This window comes from Notechis scutatus, chromosome 3 (genome assembly GCF_049901735.1).
Source record: "Notechis scutatus isolate UNSWTSFEM ecotype Mainland chromosome 3, rNotScu1.2, whole genome shotgun sequence".
NCBI classification, from domain to species: Eukaryota; Metazoa; Chordata; class Lepidosauria; order Squamata; family Elapidae; genus Notechis; species Notechis scutatus.
In genome coordinates, this window is record NC_142011.1 from 71,824,896 (window position 1) to 71,846,593 (window position 21,698).

The window sequence follows — 21,698 nt, forward strand, 5'->3', positions numbered from 1 at the left end:
TGTTCGGGTATTTTCCCACGTTCGGGTATTTTCCCACGGCACTTATTCTTCTATTGGTCTGTCCAATGTATGTGGCCGGGCATGATGCACAGGGGACTTCGTATATGCCTTGGTTTTCCAGATCAATTTTATCTTTGGGGTTTCTAAGGATGGCTGCTATTTTTCTGTCTGTTTTGAAGGCAGTCTTGATGTGATGCCTGTGTAGTATCTTACTGATTTTGTCTGTAGTACCTCTTATGTAGGGCAGGACAGCTGTTCCATAGGTCTGTCCATCTTCTAGGTCTCCATTATGTCTCAGTGTGTTTTTGTGGATCAAGCCGGTGATTTTGCTTTTGTGGAAGCCATTGGCTGTCAGTACTTTAGTCAGGGTGCATAGTTCAATCTTTATGTGTGTCTTGTCTGCCAGGTGAAGAATAAGTACCCGCCTGGATGAACACAAAAATGCAGTAAAAAAGCTAGAACACACTTCCTCACTAGTCCAACACATGAAAGCCACAGGTCATAGCATCAACTTCAATGGCACCAAAACCCTAGCCACTATAGAAAACCCCAGCCACAGAATTATCAGAGAAGCCATAGAGATTGAAAAAAGACTTGAAAGCATGAATAGAAGAGATGATTCCACCAGACTGTCAATCATTTGGAAGCCTGCACTCACAAACAAAAAAATCTCCACACCACTAGCCAGGCAAACACCTGGGCACAAACAGATCCCCCCTGATACCTCCAGCTCAAACACACCCCAACCAGGCACCCAGATGAAACCTAGCTTCCTAACAAATGATAGCCGTCCATTTACTCGGAGCCAAGCTGCACTAAAAGCCTCCAATACAGGAACACAATGTTGCCAGCCAATCAAGACACAAAAAAAGCCACAAAACAGACAGAAGATATTAAAAACACCAATCAAGCAGAACACAGCAAACTCCAAGACCAATAAACAAAGACCAAGACTCCCAACCAATCAGGATGAAGAAAAAACCATTCTGGCACAGCAGTAGGCTAGCCCCAAATTTAAAACTGAAACAACTGTAAAAGTCTGACTCACAGACGAACACAATACAGAAGCCTGATGATGGCAGATGAGATTCTGCTGAAACATTGCTACAACTTTAAAAGCACAACTGTAATGACGTGGGAAAATACCCAAACAAAGCTGAATAACATACCTATACCTATACCTATACCTATACCTATACCTATACCTATACATACACATACACATACACATACACACACACACACACACACATATATATATATACATATACATATACATATACATATACATATATACATACATACATACATACATACATACATACATACATATATATATATATATATATATATATATATATATATATATATATATATATATTTTCTGAGGTTCTCGCTGGTATTTGTATGTGGATCTTTGGTTATTCGGGTTTTCTCCTGTAAGATTGGAGTATCTAGGCAACGTTTGATGAAGTCTCATCCATCATCTTCAGGCTTCTGTCTTCAGCTCTGTGCTTCTCTCACATCACTCTGAGAAGCACAGAGCTGAAGACAGAAGCCTGAAGATGATGGATGAGACTTCATCAAACGTGCCTAGATACTTCCAATCTTACGCGGAGAAAACCCGAATAACCAAAGATACACACACACACACACACACACACACATACATTATATATATATAATTATTATATATATACACACACACACACACACACACACACACACACACACACACACTGTTCATGACCAAATCTGGTGGCGAACAAAAAATCCACCCGATTTTTGAATCAGGACACGATTCAAAAATCGGGTGGCGAACCAAATTGGCACAGAAAGATTCCCTTTCCGTGCAGATGTCTCCTTCGGCGCCATTTTTTTGTCTGTGAATGCGCAGACGGTCGTGCTTCCAGTCAGGACCAAATCGTACTCCTGGAATGGATTATGGTTGCGACCTGAGGCTACAACGAAACAGCAAACTATGAATCCACATAGAATTGTGATTTCCCTCCCTTTAATTCCTTCTGGAACTCAATGTAATAAGGCATTTTCAACACATGTTGTTTGTAATGAAGGGGATTGGGAGAATCAATGAGGAAGAGCTCACCTCCTTCTTAATATACTATTAAAAATTACCAAAGTTTCTTTAATGGTTTAATTTTCAATACATGTACGTACCATTGTGTTCTTCGGTGCTTGCCTCCACTTTTCCTACTTTTTTCAGTTAACCTTATTGTGAGGGTAGACATATATGGGTCAGTTCATGTACTGTATGCTTTCTAGAGTGCATTGGGATCTTTTTCTCAGAAAGCATAAATAGACTTGTAGCTTTGAAAATATTTTTTCTGGGAATGCTTGATGACACCAGGGCATGCAGACTAGAGCATTTGATACTCTGTGTTGGAACACAGTCAAGTTGATGAAAGGCTCCCAGCAACTGTAAAGTTGTTTACAAAAGTTTCAGTAGTCCAAGTAGTTTGTTTTTTTTGTACACACACCCACACTCACGCACACATACACACACCCACACCCACACCCACACCTGCAGATTACGATCCTAACTTTAGGACCCCCAAAGCTTTCTCTTAGGGCTATGGCCAAACACTTGGATCCGCTTTTGTGTTTTGGGTGTCTTAAGGCTTCCAAGTGATCATGATGCTTGTTTCATCTCTTAAAATACTTGAGCTCACCTTTTGAAAAAGGGCATTTTTAGAGTGCAGCCCTCTATATGGGGAAGGCAAAGCTTGGTTCATTCCTTCAGCCTATGTATGGAAATTGCCCATCTTTGTTCTGCATATTGCATAATACTGCCCATATTTTGGATGCTAGAGACATGACGTTTACAGAAGAAACAGTTAACTCTTCTACAGGAGAGAATTCAAAATCTAGTCTGGTATTGGCTTCACCAAGTGGCATTCACCTTCCAGGATCTCAGGAAAGATTTCCTGGCATCTTTCCCTGAATTCTTGTTAAATGGAGATGCCAGAGGTTGAATCCATGGTCTTTTACAGGTGATATTCTACTAACTCTGTATTTTTCTCTCTGGCCCAAGGTTTTTTCTGTGTTGCAATCTGCAGGGTTCCTGCACCGAGCAACAGGGTAGCTCTTGAAACTATTTTTTAAAGGCACAGTAGAAATATGTTAATAAGATATTAATATTATTATTATTATTCAAATGGGCAGCCGTTGCAGATAAGATCATCAACAGTGTTTAATAACAGTATTATATGAAGTGCTGATAGTACTGGAGATATCCTTTCCAAAAGAGTGAAATAATATATAGAGTTTAGTGGCACATTAATGAAGATAAGTCTTTTCTTTCATCTTAGGTACAAATAGATATTTTCGAAGAATTGCAGCAAATATGGGTCTAAAGGCGGTTTTTGTTGACTGCACCAAACTGGAATGCCTTGAGGCTGCAATTACACCAGAGACCAAGGTAATAAAATAACATTCCCAGCATGACTGTATGGCAGACTAGAATTTCCTGCAGTGTATACAACATTGGGTTTTGTTGTCTTCTATATCACATGGTTCTGATCTCATGCATACGATTCAGCCTGCTTCCAGCCATCAACTTGGACTGGGTGAATTTATTGAGGAACAGAATCTTCAGGAAGGACCATTTCCTACATAGGTGTGTACCTATAGCAATGGCTATAGTTCGTGGGTGTGGAACAGATGTTATTCTTCCAATTCTCAGGATCAGCTTCAAAGACTTTGCATCATGCATGAATAGGGTTTATGTTTGGATGAGCGCAAAAACGTTGAAAGAGATTAAGATGATATAACATACAGGTGGTCCTCAACTTACAGCAGTTCATGTAGTGACTAATGAAGTTAAAACGGCACTGAAAACCGTGACTTATGACCATTTTTTACACTTATGACCATTGCAGCATGTCCATGGCTATGTGATCAGAATTTGGATGCTTGGCACCTGGTTCATATCAATGATGGTTGTAGTGTCCTGGGATCACCTTTTGCAACCTTTTGACAAGCAAAGTCGGAGGTGGTATTCAGCAGGTCTGACCAGTTCTGGTGAACTGGTAGCGGAAATTTTGAGTAGTTCAGAGAACCGGTGGTAACCTTCCCTCAGGAGTGGGGAGGGAATGGAGATTTTACAGTATCCTTCCCCTGCCACGCCCACCAAGCCACACCCACTAAGCTGCACCACGCCCATCAGCCACGCCCACAGAACTGGTAGTAAACATTTTTGAATCCCATCACTGAGCAAAGTCAATGGGAAAACCAGATTCACATAACAACCGTGTTATTAATTTAACAACTGCAGTGATTCACTTCACAACTGTGGCAAGAAAGGTCGTACAATAAAGCAAAATTCATTTTAAAAAAATGTCTCACTTAGCAACAGAAATTTTGGGCTCAGTTGTGGTCGTAAGTCAAGGACTTACCTGTACAGAATGTGCTGTGTTAAAGTCATCTTGTTTGGTACAAGAAGGGCTGTGAAGGAAATTTAACAGTTGACGTCTTTGCCAATATTGGCAGGTACAGTATAAGCTGGAGAACATTTATCCATCATGCTAGAAGACTGTGAGAAAATTGCATGTTTTCCCAAATGTGTTATAACCCAAAATGCAATAATTTTTTAAAAATGGTTAAAACCTGGCTGAAACTTCATAATTATTTCTAAGACTTTCATAAGAATCCATAAAACAAGTGAAAAAAGTGGAAAATACAAGCTAACTGCAGATTGTATAGAACAAGATACACTTTTTGGTTAGGTAGTTTTGACTTAATTGTGGTATAGTTTGATAGGGCAGTCCTAATGCCTATAAGTAACATTCTTTGGGTGAAATGACAGGAGGATAATTTCCTCTTCCTTGCCCTGCCTTAACAAGATTTTTATAAATCCAGAGGTTCACTGTCGTTTAATCTACTCTAGTTTTGATTCAGTGGCTTCTTCCACGTAGAATTGAAAATTGTAGCCTGTTGGCTCATATAGCATTAGAACTGACACATAGATATTATCATGGAATGTACAGATAATTAGAGATAACTATTTGAAGGATTTAAAACATAAAATTGGGTAGTGTTACAAAATACATAGAAACTTATATTCAATGTCAGAGCAGACACCTGGAAACCACTTATATACAAGCCAAGAGCAAGAAACATTTTTCCTAACTTTATTAGAACATATTCTGCACCTATAAAAAAGAAGGAATTAAGAGAGAGGAATGAAGAGAAAGATAGAAAGTCCTTATCTGATCAAAGATTGCAGAATTCTTTGATTCAAAAGGAGCTGAATCATTTCCTCCCAAACTGCCTTTATAAAGTGCATCCTACACAATTCAATTCTGTTTCAGGTTCATTATAGACAGTGTTGAAATATTTAAACATTTCTAAATATATTTCCATGGAATCACTTTGGCTGACCAATATTAAATAATTAATTTCCCTCACTTTCCTATACAGCTTAGGGAAGTAGTAACAAAATAAGGGGTCTTATGTGTAAAAAAATGAATGTTCGCAACATTATCTTGTATTTAATGTCTTGTGAAAAGTACTAATGAAAAATAACACTATTCTTAAAAGTGGACACTTTCCAATAATATTTATTTATCTTTCTCTTCCAAAACTAACAGCTTGTATGGATTGAAACTCCAACAAACCCAATGCTGAAAGTTGTTGACATTCAAGGATGTGCAAACATTGTTCATAAACACAAAGGAGTTATTTTAGTAGTAGACAATACTTTTATGTCTGCATATTTCCAGGTAAGTCAATTTTTATTGGTTTTCTTTATCTGCTTTTATTAGTGTAGCACATCTCATCTATTAAATGCTTTGCAATATTTTACTTTTATGACTGTATGATTCACCCTTTTACAAAGGGAAAAATAACAGTAATACAACAACCTGGTAAACATTGCAAAAATGGCAGAAGTAGGATCTGAAATTGGATATTCAAAATGTATTGATTGATAGGCTTCTAAATCTTTGCTGTTCTAAACAGCTTACATAATAAACAATAAAACCATCATAATAATTACACAATTAGAATGCTATCACCAGCTTGCAACTGTGTGAACAGCTAAGGAATGTAAACCCATAATAAGTGTTGATGTTTTAGTAGCCCCAAGAGTCATTTTAAACATATTTGGATGGGAAAATGACTCTGATTGACATTGAAAGGATTGTGCTGTAGGCCCCAAACAATACTTTTGGGGGAAGGCATGGCATGTCACTACCAACTATGGTCACATGTTTCACCTCACATGGTAGAACATATCATAAAGGTCTCATGAAATGTGTTTTTTGGAGGGCAGATATTGGAGTCTCTTTCAGTAGAAATATCAGGAATCCCATTGATACTTTATTCTGTTTTACAGAGTGAAGCTATAACTTTAAATACACTTTACTGAGTCAATTCCACTAGACATACAGTGGTGGTTTTTATTTCTGAATTAAGATAAGTGGTTGCGCTGAGGGCCAACAAATACAGGATTGAAAGATGAAAGTGCAGATGTTCTAATTTAATGTTTTACTGGAAAACAGGAAGTGTTGTCATGACTGGTAATAACAGGGTGACATTGAGACAGTCTTTAGAAAATGAGGTGTCAAGTAGGGCAATTTTAATTCCATAGAATCACAGCATTGTGACAATGTGGTGAGTCTATAATCTAACCATTCTACAGCTAAACATTCCTAACAGAGTAGCTAACGTAATAGAGGGAAATAATTCCACTAAGATGAAGTGTTGCAGAGTGCAGAAGAGGATGAAATATATTTGTTATATCAATTTATACAAACTCCCATCTTACCATTGCAGCTCTAGGTGGTGTGCATAGGATTAAACCAGCAAAATAGAACATCAATTCTCTGACATAACATTCCAATCATGTGATCAAATGTAGTCATGCTTTCTGAAAACCATATACTGTGGGTAGAAAAGTTTCCATCATACTTAGGCCAGTGGCCAATCTGGTTAGCATTGAAACGAGATTGGCAATTAATCATGTCTTACTACTTTAGAATGAATCTATCTGTATGTCTGTCTACTCTCTCTCTCTCTCTCTCTCTCTCTCTCTCCCTCCCTCCCTCCTTCCTTCCTTCCCTCCCCCCCATGCAATATCTTTATGTATAGATAATACATAACAATACACAAGAAACTGAATAACCTTGGCAGGTTCCCTGACTTCTGTCTAAATATGGAATACAATAAAGCCGTGAAGCTTATTAAGCAAAGATTAGAAGATACTGAATGTCAGCATAATTTAGCAGAAGCCCCAAGGTTAGATTATCACCTCAGCTATTCAAGGGAACCACAGCCTGCATGAAACTTATTTAAGTTATCCTTTATCCATTACTTGAGGGTGTTTTCCAAACCATGGTTTAGTGCCCTCCCCTTTTACATCCATGAATGGTAAATATAAAGGAATTCATGTAGCATTTAGGCAACACCCTTGAGCCTTTGGTGTTGAAATCCTGGAACAAGTTCTAGGTGAAACTAATCCACCTTTTAATGGAAAGATTGCCTGGCCACCCTGATAGATGTTATCTAGAAATTCTGTTAAATAACAGATGCCCTGAAATCACCTTTGTAATTGTTGAAGTTTTGTGCCTTAGTCATAAGGCTTTAACATATCCAGACTTGTTAATATAAGTACACTGTCTATTAAACTATTACAATGCTATTATATTTTTGGATTATAGTTGAATTGTTTTATACTGAACATTAATAAAAATAATGATGAAAACAGATTACAGTAAATAAATAGAAAAATAAATGGCAGCTAAAGACCAACCCAACTCCATCCAAGAAAGACAAACTCATAGTGACAGGCTTATCAAGCCTCTAGACCTCATACCTAGTCTTCAAAGTATGATTTTTTTTCTTAAACACAATATTTAGATTTTTATAATTCCGTCTTTTGTTATTATATAAATAACTCAAGGTAGTGAACATTCCTAATGCTCCTTCTTCATCCTATTTTCCCCACAGCAGTAACCCTCTGAGATGAGTTGGGTTGAGAGAGTCACTGGCCCAAAATCACCGACTTTTATGCCTACGGTGGAACCCCGTTGATACATCAAATAGGAAAAGTGACAAACTGAGCTCGAACTTCCTTTCTCTTATTGTTTATTTCATAAGTGATGCTCAAACTTCATTTCCCTTTAAACCTTTTCAGATTCATATCAATGAAATATCAGTGATAATTGGACCTTTTCTCAGTAGACTAATCTCTGCTTAACAGGAATTGCTTGAAACCTGTTTGCAGTAGGCCTCAGTATTCACTGGCAATTGCTATTCAATTTTCTCAACAGGAAATGAAATAAATCTCTTATTTTGTTCTGTTGTAGCGTCCTTTGTCTTTAGGAGCAGACATTTGTATGTATTCAGCAACCAAATACATGAATGGTAAGTAGCTAGACTTCCATGTTATGTTGATTTTATTTTGTAGTAAGCATTAATAATGCTTTTTATATGTGTTAAAATCTTTTAAATACATATTAGATCTTTATTATATTCATGTTGAAAATGAAAGTGAAATTATGTACTTCATAATGTAATTCATAAACATATAATATGCATTTCCTAACATAGTGTTTGTAGTCAGTGCTTGTGGCTTACATTAATTTTCTTTAATATATGTTTAAATATATATATATAATAGCTCAACTGTAGTTATATCTGAACATATATCATATTTACACGGATATGTATAGTGTATTTGCATTTTTAATATTTGCCCTGTAAATTAGAGAAGTGCTTGAAAGCCATATTATTGATCCAGGACTGACAGAGAGTCTTTTTTCTGCTGTTCTGGTAATCAGGGCTGTGTTTCGACATCATCTGTGCCTCATATATCCAACATTTTTTTTTAAAAAAAAAGTCTCTTACCTTACCTTAGAAAATCATGCTATTCCATTCCCAAAACCATTGCAACCAAGTGTAAGTATTAGTTCTCACCTAATTAGCTTTAAAAAGATGATGCCACAAGCAGAAATCTAGCATCATGGCTTGAAATTTCATTGGAGTAACTGAATGATAAAGGCAATAGCACCTGTAATGGATAGCCCAGAATCCACATCACATTTACCTAGGCTTACGCATGGCTCAGTGGCTAAGACGTTGACTTGTTGATCAGAAAGGTTGGCAGTTCGAATCCCTAGCACCGCGTCACGGAGTGAGCTCCTGTTACTTGTCTCAGCTTCTGCCAACCTAGCAGTTTGAAGGCATGTAAAAATGCAAGTAGAAAAATAGAGACCACCTTGGTGGGAAAGTAACAGCGTTACATGCACCTTCGGCTTTTAGTCATGCCGGCCACATGCCCACAGAGACGTCTTTGGACAGCGCTGGCTATTCGGCTTTGTAACGGAGATGAGCGCTAAGAGCCAGAAACGACTAGCACGTATATGTGAGGAGAACCTTTCCCTTTCTCTTATTGTTAAGCAAACATTACAAGAAGTAACACAACCCTATGTTCTTTCCTCTGAGATATCGTAACCTAAGTTAATGTGAAGAGGGCTCGCCAGACTGCTGCCTTTCCCACTTGTTGGAAACCAGAGTACAAGGTCATAAGCAAACTAAAATCAAATGATGACTTTGCCCTCTGTTGTTTTCCAGACAAATAAAACCACAGTCCAGTGTTTGGTTGTTATTCTACTTTAGGATAACCACAGATGCTCATTAGTCTGTTTGTGGGAGAAACCAGTTGTCACAAGCAAGCATATTCACTGCCTCATCATCAACCTACTTGTGTGATATTTGAACATGCTGAGGCATTTTATTTAAATAAATAGGATTGATCTCTTGCCTGCTTATATTTTCAGGACACAGTGATGTTGTAATGGGATTGGTTTCACTAAATAATGATGAACTTCATGAGAAACTCAGATTCTTGCAATATTGTGAGTATGAAGAGCAAACTCAAAAGTATGGCTTGCAGATTTTGTAAAGTAACTATGCTTGACATCTATTTAGCTTTTTAAAAAAATCTTTAGCAAAATGTATTCATTACCTGTTTAAACAACTCATCCTCAGTACAGAAAAGACACCTATTATTTGGTGTTTTGTTTTTGTTTTTGTATTTTTAATGCTTTATAGTTTTGAACACTTTGGTGCTTTTTCTTTTTTGGAAAAAGAAAACAATTGTAAAGAAAATCTAAATTAAAGTTAATTTAAAAAATAAGTACTACAGTGAGTAAAAAAAAAGTTCCTCCAGTCAAAATAGATGTGACTTTGCAAACATGTACCTGAGATTTCCTATCAATGTTATGTTGTATTTAAAAGCAGTTTTCAGAACATTCCCTTAAAAAATATATATGGGCTAGTAGCGCAAATTGTATGTGTCTTAATCTTCCATCTCCGTATTTTCTTAAGTCAAAATTATTTTCTATCTTCTTTGAGTCTACTGTTAGATTCATCCCCCTCAGCAGAACACAAATTCACAGATTGCTGCATCTGCTTTGGGCAGACATTATTATTTATTTGTTAAATTTATTTGCCGCCTATCTCACTGTGGGGCTACTCCACGCAGCTAGACATATTATGGCCCAAAAGCCAGTTTGGTCTAGTAGTTAAGGCACCAGACTTAACCAGGAGACTGTGAGCTGTAGTCCTGCTTTAGCCATAAAAGCCAGCTGGGTGACCTTGTTTCAGTCACTTTTTCTCAACATAACTCACCTCACAGGGTTGTTGTGGGGAAAATAGGAAGAAGGTGTGTTGAATATGTTTGCCGCTTTGCATTATTTGTAAAAATAATAAAAGTGGGATACAAATCAATAAATGAAAAATAGCTCCTCTTTCCCAGATTAGATAGCATCCAAAGCAAGTGTGGATATTCGGTCACTTGTGACAGCCAATCCCTATGGAAATAAAAATATAATTATAACACATTAAATAACTAATATTTTAACATGTCAGCTACAACTGCCTAATTATAGTTCTGTCTTCTATGATGTGTTTTTAGACCAAGCAGGGTGTATGTGAAGCATAGAATAAATACTGGTAAAGCCATAAGTCTGATTCAGTTCTGACTCAATCCTAGAATTGCTAAAGCCACAAGGTCACTAGAACATGCATTTTTGAATCAGAGTTCTTACTGTATTTTAATAAGAGCTCTGATTCAAAATGCATGTTCTAAATTTTGAATTCATGCTTTGGGTAATTGTTAAGTAGAAAAGCAGATTAACTATTTGGAAGACCTCAATGTGGTTTGTACTGAATGTATAAATATATATTGACAAATCATCAAAATAGCATTTGTTCAGTTCCATAAAATGTTTACTGCAAGGAATATGGATTAGGACCAACTGTGGGTCACAAAGAATATGGGAGGGTCACAATATTTTTTAATCCTTGTGCAGTGGAAGCAATGTCAAACCACAACTTGGATTTTGCTAGTTACTTTGCCTGCACCACCTAGCAGTGGGTGATTGTTGTGTTGCAAAGTCCCAGGAGCTTTGTGATATACTTATTCAAACTTGAATATTAAAAAAAAAAGATATATGTATATCTAGCCCAGCGCTGACATCAATGAAATCATGAGTGGATCAAACTCATTTATCACTTTATTGTCCAACATTTTATGTTATTTTAACTCAGGAAATACCTCGGTTCTGACCATTGGCATACTTTTTGAAACAAAAAATGATTAAAAAATGTAATACACTGGAAACAGAATAATATCTGGTTTTTTTTCTTTTATAGCCATTGGAGCAATTCCATCTCCTTTTGATTGCTATCTTTGCAACCGAGGTTTAAAGACTCTGCCAATCCGCATGAAACAGCATTTTCACAACGCGTTGACTGTGGCCCAATACCTTGAGTCAGATCCAAGGGTTGAAAAAGTCATCTTCCCTGGTATGTTGCCCTCAGATAACCTGGAAGTCTTCCTAGAAGGATTTTTGTATTCCTTACCGGGCAAGACCTGATGAGTTACCCAACTAAAACTCCAATCTTTTACAATCATTGTAAGCCACCTGAACTTGGTTTCTCCCATCTCCACTTTAAAATCATATCATCTCCTGCTGCATATCATCTTGATTTGATAAGTCATTGATTCCATTTTTAAATTAGACACATTCCCAAAGGACTCTAGTGTTACTAAGCAAAAGTCATTATGGAACAATGCCCCCTTTTCAATAGATTTCCTCTGAAGGGGAAAAGGAGGAAGGAGTATTAGAGAAAGATGGAGGGATTGCATATAGATGATGTCATAATCTGCTAGATGCCCCCGTATAGTGCTGTTGGTAAGATCGGGAATTAAACAAGAAAAGCCTCATCTGGAAACATCTGCATATGTCAGCTATTGAATGTGTTTGTCTGAATTAAAGTAATAATACAGGCTGGGTTATTTGAATAATGTATGATTCATTGCAGGATTACAGTCACACCCACAATATGATCTGACGCAACGCCAGTGCACAGGCTGCCCAGGAATAATTTCCTTTTACATCAAAGGAAACCTTGAAAATGCTTCTCAATTCCTTAAAAACTTAAAGGTAAAACTTACCCTTGTAGACTGCTTTTAAAAGAGCCACGCCACTGTTTTGTGACTTTGTCAGGAATTGTGTACTGTACTGTGGTCCTTTCTTCCCCACTGAAGCCATTATGGATTTTGAGCATTTGTAGGAGCTCCCAAAATGTAAATAGCCCATGTTAGTTATAGGAAATGGCACTAATGAAAGGGAATGGAATGAGTGTATCCAAATGAATGGAAGTCGGGCAATGTGAGCCATGTAATAACACCCCTGAAGCCTCTCTGCCATCTTCATCCACAATTGTAAATGCAGCCTAGAAAGCAAAACAGCTTCGGCTGATGTAACAGTGTCGCACTGGTTTTGAAATCTGAAGGCACCAAGCTAGAAAGTGGAAGACTGCAAATTCAAGTCCCACTTTAGCCATGAAAGCCAGCTAGGTGACTTTGGGCCAGTCACTCTCTCTCAGCCCAACCCACCTTGCAAGATTGTTGTTATATGGAAAATAGGTTGAGGATAGTGTATCGGACACAGTATGTTTACTACCTTGGGTTATTTGTACAAAATATTATGAAGGCAGAATTCAAATAAATTATACATTTGACTTCAGGAGTCAATTTATTGATTTATCAACATATATCATTGGAAAAGCATTGACTTTTAAATATAGCTGTCCAGTCAAGTCTCTTGTTGGATATCTATAGCTGGCATTATTTATCTTGATTTGTAGCCATTGGCTGTGGCCAAATATGATTTTGTCAGTACCTGTATCCAGATTAATGTGCATTTAATTAAATGTTCTGTTTGGTACCAATATTTGAGAATATTACAAAACCATCCCAAGCATAAAGAGCATGGAGGACGTGAATTCTAATTGGGATTGGAGCTGGTAAGAATTATGTTAATAATTAGAGTTTTGAGATTAAAGCATCATTTTATGAGTAGTAAAATGTTTCCTAGTCTTGCTGACTTCCAGGTGTGCAGACTTCAATTCCCAAAATTTCCCAATTAGTATCACTCACAATGCCACCATCATTATCCAGAATGATTCAATACAATAAAAATAGAGATATAACAAAAAATATAAACATGATCTACAGAGCACTATTAGTTGACACCACTGAAATTTGTCAATGAAAATAACTGATTTTCTGCTAGACTAATGTTTTATTAAATGGAGAGTCCAATGTTCAATCATTACATGGCTTGATGAAACCATTTTGTCGTTTAACCCTTCTCCTTCAAACATTGAGCCTTTTCAGTCTTACCCACCTTGTACTGTACTATTAGTTTAACTCACGAGTGGGCAACTATGGACCCTTTACGATTTGTGGACTTCAGCTCCTACAGCCTGTGGACTTCAGTTACTAACCATGTTGGCTCAGGAATTCTGGGAGTTGAAGTCCACAAGTTATAAAGTTGCCAGAGTTGTCCACTCCTCCTGGAGCCAAAATACCAGTCTTAAAAGAGCAAGTCCTACTTCTGCTCAATTCTTAGTCTCAGATCAAAGTGTTTTTATTGCCAATGCATGAATAAAAGTCAACTAACTGTTGAATCTTACTTTCTCACACCAATTTGAGATAGTAACCTAACTTAGGAAGTAGAGAGCAGGCCTTTCTTTGCTTTCATGCCTGAGGTAATACATCATACAAACAATCCAACTTTCTGTCTGAAGGCCATGCCAGCCTTGGTGGCTACTGAAACTCTGTTAAGTAGCAGGATCTTACTGTTCTGCTGTGTAGGCTTTGACAAGTTTACAGTGAAAAGGAATTTCTCTGTGGAGGATCCCTGAAAATACCTGAGATCACCCTATATTCTTGAAAATAACAGTACTAGCTGGAATCATAATATGTGGGACACTTCTGACACTTTTAAAAAAAAAGTGTGAGGGGAGAAAGGGCCAGAATATCAGAGAGTGTTTTTGTGCTACCATTGTTTCTACACATTTGCCTGAGAGGCCAATATTGCCATAGCAGAACAGGCAAGATTTGCAAACAGTTTGCAAACAGCATTTGCAAACTGATGAGGCCATGAGGCAGGTTGCTACATGCAATGAAAGAACATCTTTTGCATTTGATGGACTTGTCTTGAATTGTGTTAGATTCTTATGGGATTTTAATTAATTCTGAACATGGCTTGCCTCTTTTAAAAAGTTATATAAAGTTTTTTATATATTTCATATTTTATTTGTACCCTACCCAGAGTCCTGCTGGGAGATGTGTGGTTTTCAAAAACTGATAAAAAATAAAAGCATTTTTATATTGACTGGGATAAAAGTACGTTCTCTCTTATGTTTCATGGATTTCATTGTATTTGGTTTCATATTCCCAGAATTTATCCTCTGAAGTTAAAAGGCAATTTAGTATTTTTACTGATATCAGACTTCGGTTTTCAAGAGAAGATGGCCTGGAATCAAAGCAAATTTGTGCCTCTTGTTGTGATTAAGTGTGTTGCATTTCTTGCATCTCTCTTATTTTGCAAAAACATTTTCTTTTTCCCGCTCTGTCCGTTTGCTTTTACTAGGCTAACACACAGTTAAGTTTGCGTAAGAGTAAACTGCAAGCCTTAAATTTAAGTAATATTATTTGAAATACAGTATTTTTATATTTCTTGTTCTAGCTTTTCACCCTCGCTGAAAGTCTGGGAGGATATGAAAGTCTAGCAGAGCATCCGTAAGTAAATTTTTTTGGCATCCCTTAATAAAAGTATTACACTGATATTTATCAAAATATTTGATACTTTATTCACTGTGCGCTCCAACTAAACAATATGAGTTTTCTTATATAGCCTTCGCAAAATTTACTTGGAAACTGTATCTTCTTTCTTTTTCACTTTTATGAATATTCTTCTTCCATAAGTGTCATCTTTTCTGTGATAAAACACTGCCATTCTTCAAACATCTAAATCAGTGTTTCTGAACTCTAGCAACTTAGTTCTGTTGATTCACAATAGTTCCATTTTCTCATATGGCCCCTTGGGAAAATTAATTGCCCATCCCTGCTTTACATGCTTACTCAAATAATACAGTTGATTGAAAATAATGATGGTAGAAGAATTCATTCCTGCAACTTTGCTTAGGAGCCTCTGGTAATACAATGCCAGCCACAGCAATTTATGTAGAATCTCTTCTTGCACAATTTTAGTCAAACTTCCCCACATGGCAGTAGCCACTTACCTCCCTTCTGTTCTGGGAGTTGCAACTTCCTCCTGGCTTTCTCACTGACTCTGCTGGGAATTTGGTAGGAAGTTGCTTCACATAATGACTGTGGGACTAAAAATGTGAACCAGGGCTGCAGAGATTGTATCCTTTAGCAGTGGAAAATTCAGGCCCAATTACCTTCATAAGTTGAGAACTACCTAGATATAAATTCACCCATATCACCCAATTCACATTTTATTGCTATATGTGTTTCTGTTCTAAATGAGTACATTTGCTGTTTAGCATTTTTATTTGACATGTACTTATACTTAAACACAGTACAGCACAAGATCTAGTTTTACTTGTAAAATTAACAATAATTTTCTTTATTTATGAAATACATTTTAAAAATTGTAGTAGAAGCTATATTAAAAAGAGGTAAGCCCTTCTTAAAATGAAGAGCTTTATTCATATTCACTGCTATTTCTTTTACCCTAACTTTCTGAGGGGCGGATTTATGTCACAATATTTTATATTGATTTTCAGGGAAATGTAAGCTAATTTTTGATTACATTAATACCAGTAACCAATTCTCTATGCTGATAAATACTTCAGAGTATCTTGTTCTCTCTACTTGTCAGACTTACCTATCTCGGTGCCTTCCAAATGTGTCAGGCTATAACTTTCATTAGCCATAATGTTCATTATAGATAGTCCTTGCCTTATGATGACTATTGGGACTCAAGTTCTGTTTAAGTTAGTGATGTCATAAAGTGAGTCATCATGTGACCAGACTCAATTTTTATGTTCATTTTTACCATGGTTGTTAAACAAATCATCATAGCTGTTAAGCAAGGCATGTTGTTAAATGAATCTGGTTTCCACAATTGATGTTGCTTGTCGGAAACCTGAGAAGTTCACAAATTGTGATCTCATGAACATAGCATGCAATGTCAGTGGAGGAGGCAGATTGGTGCAGTTTGCAATTATTATGGGGGAGCACTTTGTCAGTCTCTAATACTCATCACATATACTTTATATCCTTTTATATAATTTTAATAAGCTCTGCATCTAAAATAATGAGAGCCAGTTTGGTTTGGTACCAGGCTAGAAACCAAGTTCTAGTTCTGCCTTAGGCTCACAGCCAGCTAGATGATCTTAGTCCAATCACTCTTTCGCAGCCCTAGGAAGGAGACAGTGGCAAACCACTTCCAAAAACCCTCACAGAGAAAATTTTAAACTGGGATTTAAAATCATTCTATACATCATTATTTCTATTAGTATCCTCAAAATTAAAAACCTATTTAAATCCTCAAATTTAGCCTATTCACACATACCTTTACTTTCAAATGCAGCTTGCTAGTGTTAAGACTCTCCTAATAGAGGTTGTGTAAAAATGGTTTATTATTGGAAGAATAGCTCTCCTGTCTTCAATAGCCTAAAGTGTTTATTTCAGACCATGTTGTTTGGCATTTTCCTTTCCCAATTTGCTGCATTCTAGGTGTTTAGGGAATAGCTAAAATTACGTAGATTGCATCACAATAAATCTGAAAGATGTTCCACAATGCTAGGCCGTGAATATGATCTGAATATATTTTTTTTCGGAATTCAGAAAAAATACAGTCTGTCTGCTGTCTCACTAGCTAATATGCTGTCCATCTCACCAAAGCTGACTTTTGCAAATGGATTGATAATAGAAGCCAGTATTGCACTTTTTATTACGTTTACTGTATTTTTTGGTGTTAGCTGGCATGTTCCTCTTATTTATAATTCTGCACTCACGGACTTTATTCTTTTCCAGAGCAATCATGACTCATGCCTCAGTTCCAAAGGAAGACCGAGAAGTCCTCGGAATATCAGATACTTTAATTCGCTTATCTGTTGGATTGGAAGACTCAGAAGATTTACTAGAAGATTTGGACCAAGCTCTGAAAGCAGCAGTAAGTCACTTCATACTGTATTCACCACATAATGCACAAAGGAGTTATTAACTCCTTATAATTGTTTTATATTTTCAGGAAAAATAGTATTTTTAAAAAATAATTGTGATATACCTTTGGCCAAATAACTTGAAAAAAAAAATAGCACATTTATTTCATCAGGGTGTACAGCTGCTTTAATTTGCACGTAAACACCTAATTTCACTTTCTTTCTAATCACTTTTACTGATTAAAATTTACTGTTTATTTGGGTATTGTTTAATTTAATTTTTAATTTTAATTTAATTTTTCTTCCCAATACCATATATAGCTACTAGCCATTACAGATAGTCCTCAAATTATAAATGTAATGGAGCCTGCCCATTCCATTTGTGACCCGAGGATTTGTGGGACTGAATTTCGTACCTTGAACAGGATCACTCCCTTTCACCCATGCATTCGCTAATCGAATGTGAGGCTCGTTAAGTACACACAAGGTATTTCATGATGGGGAACGCCATGGGGGTCCTAGTGATGGAACAGGCCACCTGTCTAAGATCACCCAAGGCCTCCCCGACCCACTGAAATACCTCATGCTCCCCACAATTGCTTCCTCCTCCCAAGCTGCTGCACTAGGTCACTTACCTTGTGAAGTTCTAGCAAGCAGTCTCCTCTCCAGCCTCTCAGCCACGTGCGCCCCTCTGATGCTCCGTTCGGACCTCCAAATGCCTCGCCCAGTACATTGCTGGCTGAAATGGAGCTTCCACCTCTCAGAAGTTCCATTTTGGCAGGCAACATGCCAGATGAATGTTGCAGAGCTTCTGCAGCTGTTTGTAAGGGCGAACAACTGCCGTGGTGCCGCAAGATTTGTAGTTTCGGGACTTGTTCGTAAACACTAGGGGGCACTTATTGCGTAACTTCAAACGTTCGCTAAGGGAACACTCGTAACCCGGGGATTACCTGTATATCTATGTAATTATTTGCAGTATTAATGATAATACTAATGGCTAAAAAAATGTAATTGCTTGTGGGATTCCCAAAGACTTCTCCTTCTTTGAGAATACTATACAGAATAAAATACTGAATTTGAGAATGATTTTATTTAATCCACCATGACAGTTATCATGTTGGCAACATTATTACAGGTAGTCCTCGACTTATAGCAGTTCATTTAGTGACTGTCCAAGGTTACAATGTCACTGAAAAAAGTGACTTATGACCATTTTTCACGCTTATAACCATTGCAGTGTCCTTATGGCCACCTGATCAAAATTCAGACACTTGGTAACTAACTCATATTTATTACAGTTGCTGTGTCGTGGGGTCATGTAAATCACCTTTTGCAACCTTCTGATAAGCAATGTCAATGGAGAAGCCAGATTCACTTAACAACGTTATTTACTTAATAACGGTAGTGATTCACTTAATGACTGTGGCAAGAAATGTCATAAAATGGAGCACAGTTCACTTAACAAATGTTTCACTGACCAACCAAACTTTTGGGCTCAGTTGTGGTCATAAGTCGAGGACTGCCTATACTTGTTTCGCCAGTAGACAAGATTGTCCTTGTGAAAACTATAATGAGGAAAAATAAAGCAAGGAATCAAGTTTGCTTGTATGTGGGCTGAAGACAGGGCAGAGTAGCTTATATTTTTTCCAGCCTATAGAAAGGGTTGCTGTCCAATTATTGTGGAAGAGGATATATCTGAGGAGAGCAAGAAATATAGATAGTCCTCAGATTACAACCATTCATTTAGCAACTGTTCGAAGTCACCAAGTAACTGAACAATGTGACATCACTGGTCCTTGCACTTATAACCCTCATAGAATTGCCATGGTCATGTAATCAGAATTCAGGTGCTTGGCAACTGGCATATATTTATGCCAATTCCAGTGTCCTGGGGTCCTAGTATTGCTATTTGAGACCTTTCCAAATAGCTTTTGACAAGCAAACTCCAGGAGAAACCATGAGTTGAGGATTATCTGAAGTATTGTAATCATCTAGAGGAGGACTATAGTGGGAAGAACATTTGTGTTACTTAAAAAAATCAAGAGGCCCAAATAATAGCATGATATGCATCATATAGATTTCTGGGGGCATCATGCTAAAATCTAAAGTTGGAATAAATATTTAAAAATAATAATAAACATTCTTTTTACTTGAAAAGCAATGATCATCCGCCTAGTGCATGGAGTGATTAAGGTGTTGACTACAAATGGGGAGACCCAGGTTAAAGTTCTCATGGAACTAGTTAGGTGACCTTTGGCTAGTAACGCCCTCTTAGCCCTAATCTATGTCAGGGTCTTCAGCAGGAGTGGGTTTCTACCGGTTCTGTCCACATCTGTAGAACCGGTAGCTCTGAAGAGCAGCAGACATAGAACCGGTTCCTGATTTTTTTCAACTTCAGCTGCTGTGGGAGGCACAGCTGCAGTTAAAAAAGCAGGAAAAAAGGGCTTTTTGAAAGGCTGCTTCTCTACACGCAGCATGCTGGTGACAATTTACAGGCGCACTTGCTCCAGCAGCCTGCAGGGAAGCACATCGTAAATCACCGAACCTCAGTAAGTGACCAAACTGGTAGTTAACCCTGTTGGATCCCACCCCTGGTCTTCAGCAAGCAAGCTGAGAAATAAACAACTCCTCCTCCCATTATTACATAATGCATAGATAGCTTTTCTGTGTAAACTGCGCATACACACTACAAAACATGTGGAATGGATCCTGTGTCCAAGCAGAACAAATATTAAAAACAAGAACCTGCAAACCAGCCAGAATTACTTTGATGTTTATAATTGCTTGCAAAGATTGTTCGACTTCATTATTCTATTAGAGTATAGTTCTTTAATGTGGTGAAACAAAGCAACTTGCCTATGAAAGACTAAATGTTTCTGTGTTCCAAATGTCCCTCTTGACAATTGAAAAACACGGAACTGATGCAATTTCACTCGTTTTCTCTTTCAACAGATTCCTGATTATAGAATCCGTAACTAGGATTCTAAACTTAAACTTAAAGTTGCAATTGATTAATTTGCAAAATAACGGAAGGAAGGAAGATTACCTATCATGAATTTCCACTGGATTTGATTTATGGAAAACGGAGAAAACATTATGGGTACATGTTGATATTCTCAGCTCACTGACTGCAAAGACTTTCAAATGAACTGTGTCTTAATCATTTGCTTCTTTTAATTTTAAGAATCAAAATATCCACTTTTACTACAGTAGTAGATTTCAGATTACCATGATTCACAGTCAGGATTATGTGCTTGCAATTGCTTGATAATATCTTATATTTATTCAGCAGATGCTGATGTAACTTGGGGCTGAACTAAGCTGTAAATCAGGGCTACAGCTTAATAATGCACATGAAGACCGTTAAAGATTAGAAAATGCATAAATATTATGTAACAGCTTTCAAACTAGTGCTATGTCAGTCATCAGGTTCCCCGTTCACTATTTACTCATGATGGTTATAGACTAATGAAGAAATGAATGGAAGCAAACTTAAGTTCTGAAAATGTGAGTCTGATAAAAGCTTAATGACCAGATCTGTTTTTTGTCTTTACTGTGCAATACTGAAAAATGAAGCAAAGTTAATTACACAATGCCACATGTGTTACTTTTTTTAAAGTATTGAATTTGATTTGATGTCTCTTTTGATTTAGCATATTTAATTATATGTTTGATTATATTTCTTGTCTTGAAGGTCTGAAATTCTTGGTGTTAATTATTTGAGATTAAGTACTGTTACCATAAGCAATACTACTAATATATTGATTTTAGGTCCAATTTACTTGAAGAATTGTTTAGAAAAAAGGTGTGGAAATCTAACGATTACAGCTGCAGAATATTTTTCTATGTGCTTGGCCTTGTTGTGTTAGTTCCCTTATACTTAGTCCTTCAAGAAATCTTGTGATAAGGTATTGAGAAATTAGATATTAAAATATGGAATTAAACCAGCAATTGGGACTTATCCAGAATAATTTTGAATCTCCTTGTGTTTATTGAATTGCACTCTCTCTTGTCAACAATCTCTGCAAGATTCTGATTATTCATTCATACATACATACATACAGATGTAGAGACATTTTCAAATTAATTCAATTAAAGGAACAATTTTACAAATACTGTGATTAGGGGATCAGTGATATTGAAAATTCTGTTCATAACTCAACTAAGGAAAAATGCTACAA

At 36.9% G+C, this 21,698-nt stretch overlaps 1 protein-coding gene across 1 annotated transcript in view; it reads left to right on the plus strand.

The window, feature by feature from the left end:
- Positions 1-21,488, plus strand: part of CTH (cystathionine gamma-lyase) — a 29,039-nt gene extending 7,551 nt beyond the window's left edge. The window contains exons 4-12 of the mRNA XM_026679350.2: positions 3,330-3,439; positions 5,610-5,741; positions 8,328-8,385; positions 9,801-9,878; positions 11,680-11,832; positions 12,352-12,473; positions 15,069-15,121; positions 17,390-17,528; positions 20,470-21,488. Coding sequence (XP_026535135.1) covers positions 3,330-3,439; positions 5,610-5,741; positions 8,328-8,385; positions 9,801-9,878; positions 11,680-11,832; positions 12,352-12,473; positions 15,069-15,121; positions 17,390-17,528; positions 20,470-20,496 — 872 coding nt within the window. The 3' untranslated portion in view covers positions 20,497-21,488. The remainder of the gene's footprint in view (positions 1-3,329; positions 3,440-5,609; positions 5,742-8,327; positions 8,386-9,800; positions 9,879-11,679; positions 11,833-12,351; positions 12,474-15,068; positions 15,122-17,389; positions 17,529-20,469) is intronic.
- The last annotated feature ends 210 nt before the right edge of the window (positions 21,489-21,698 follow it).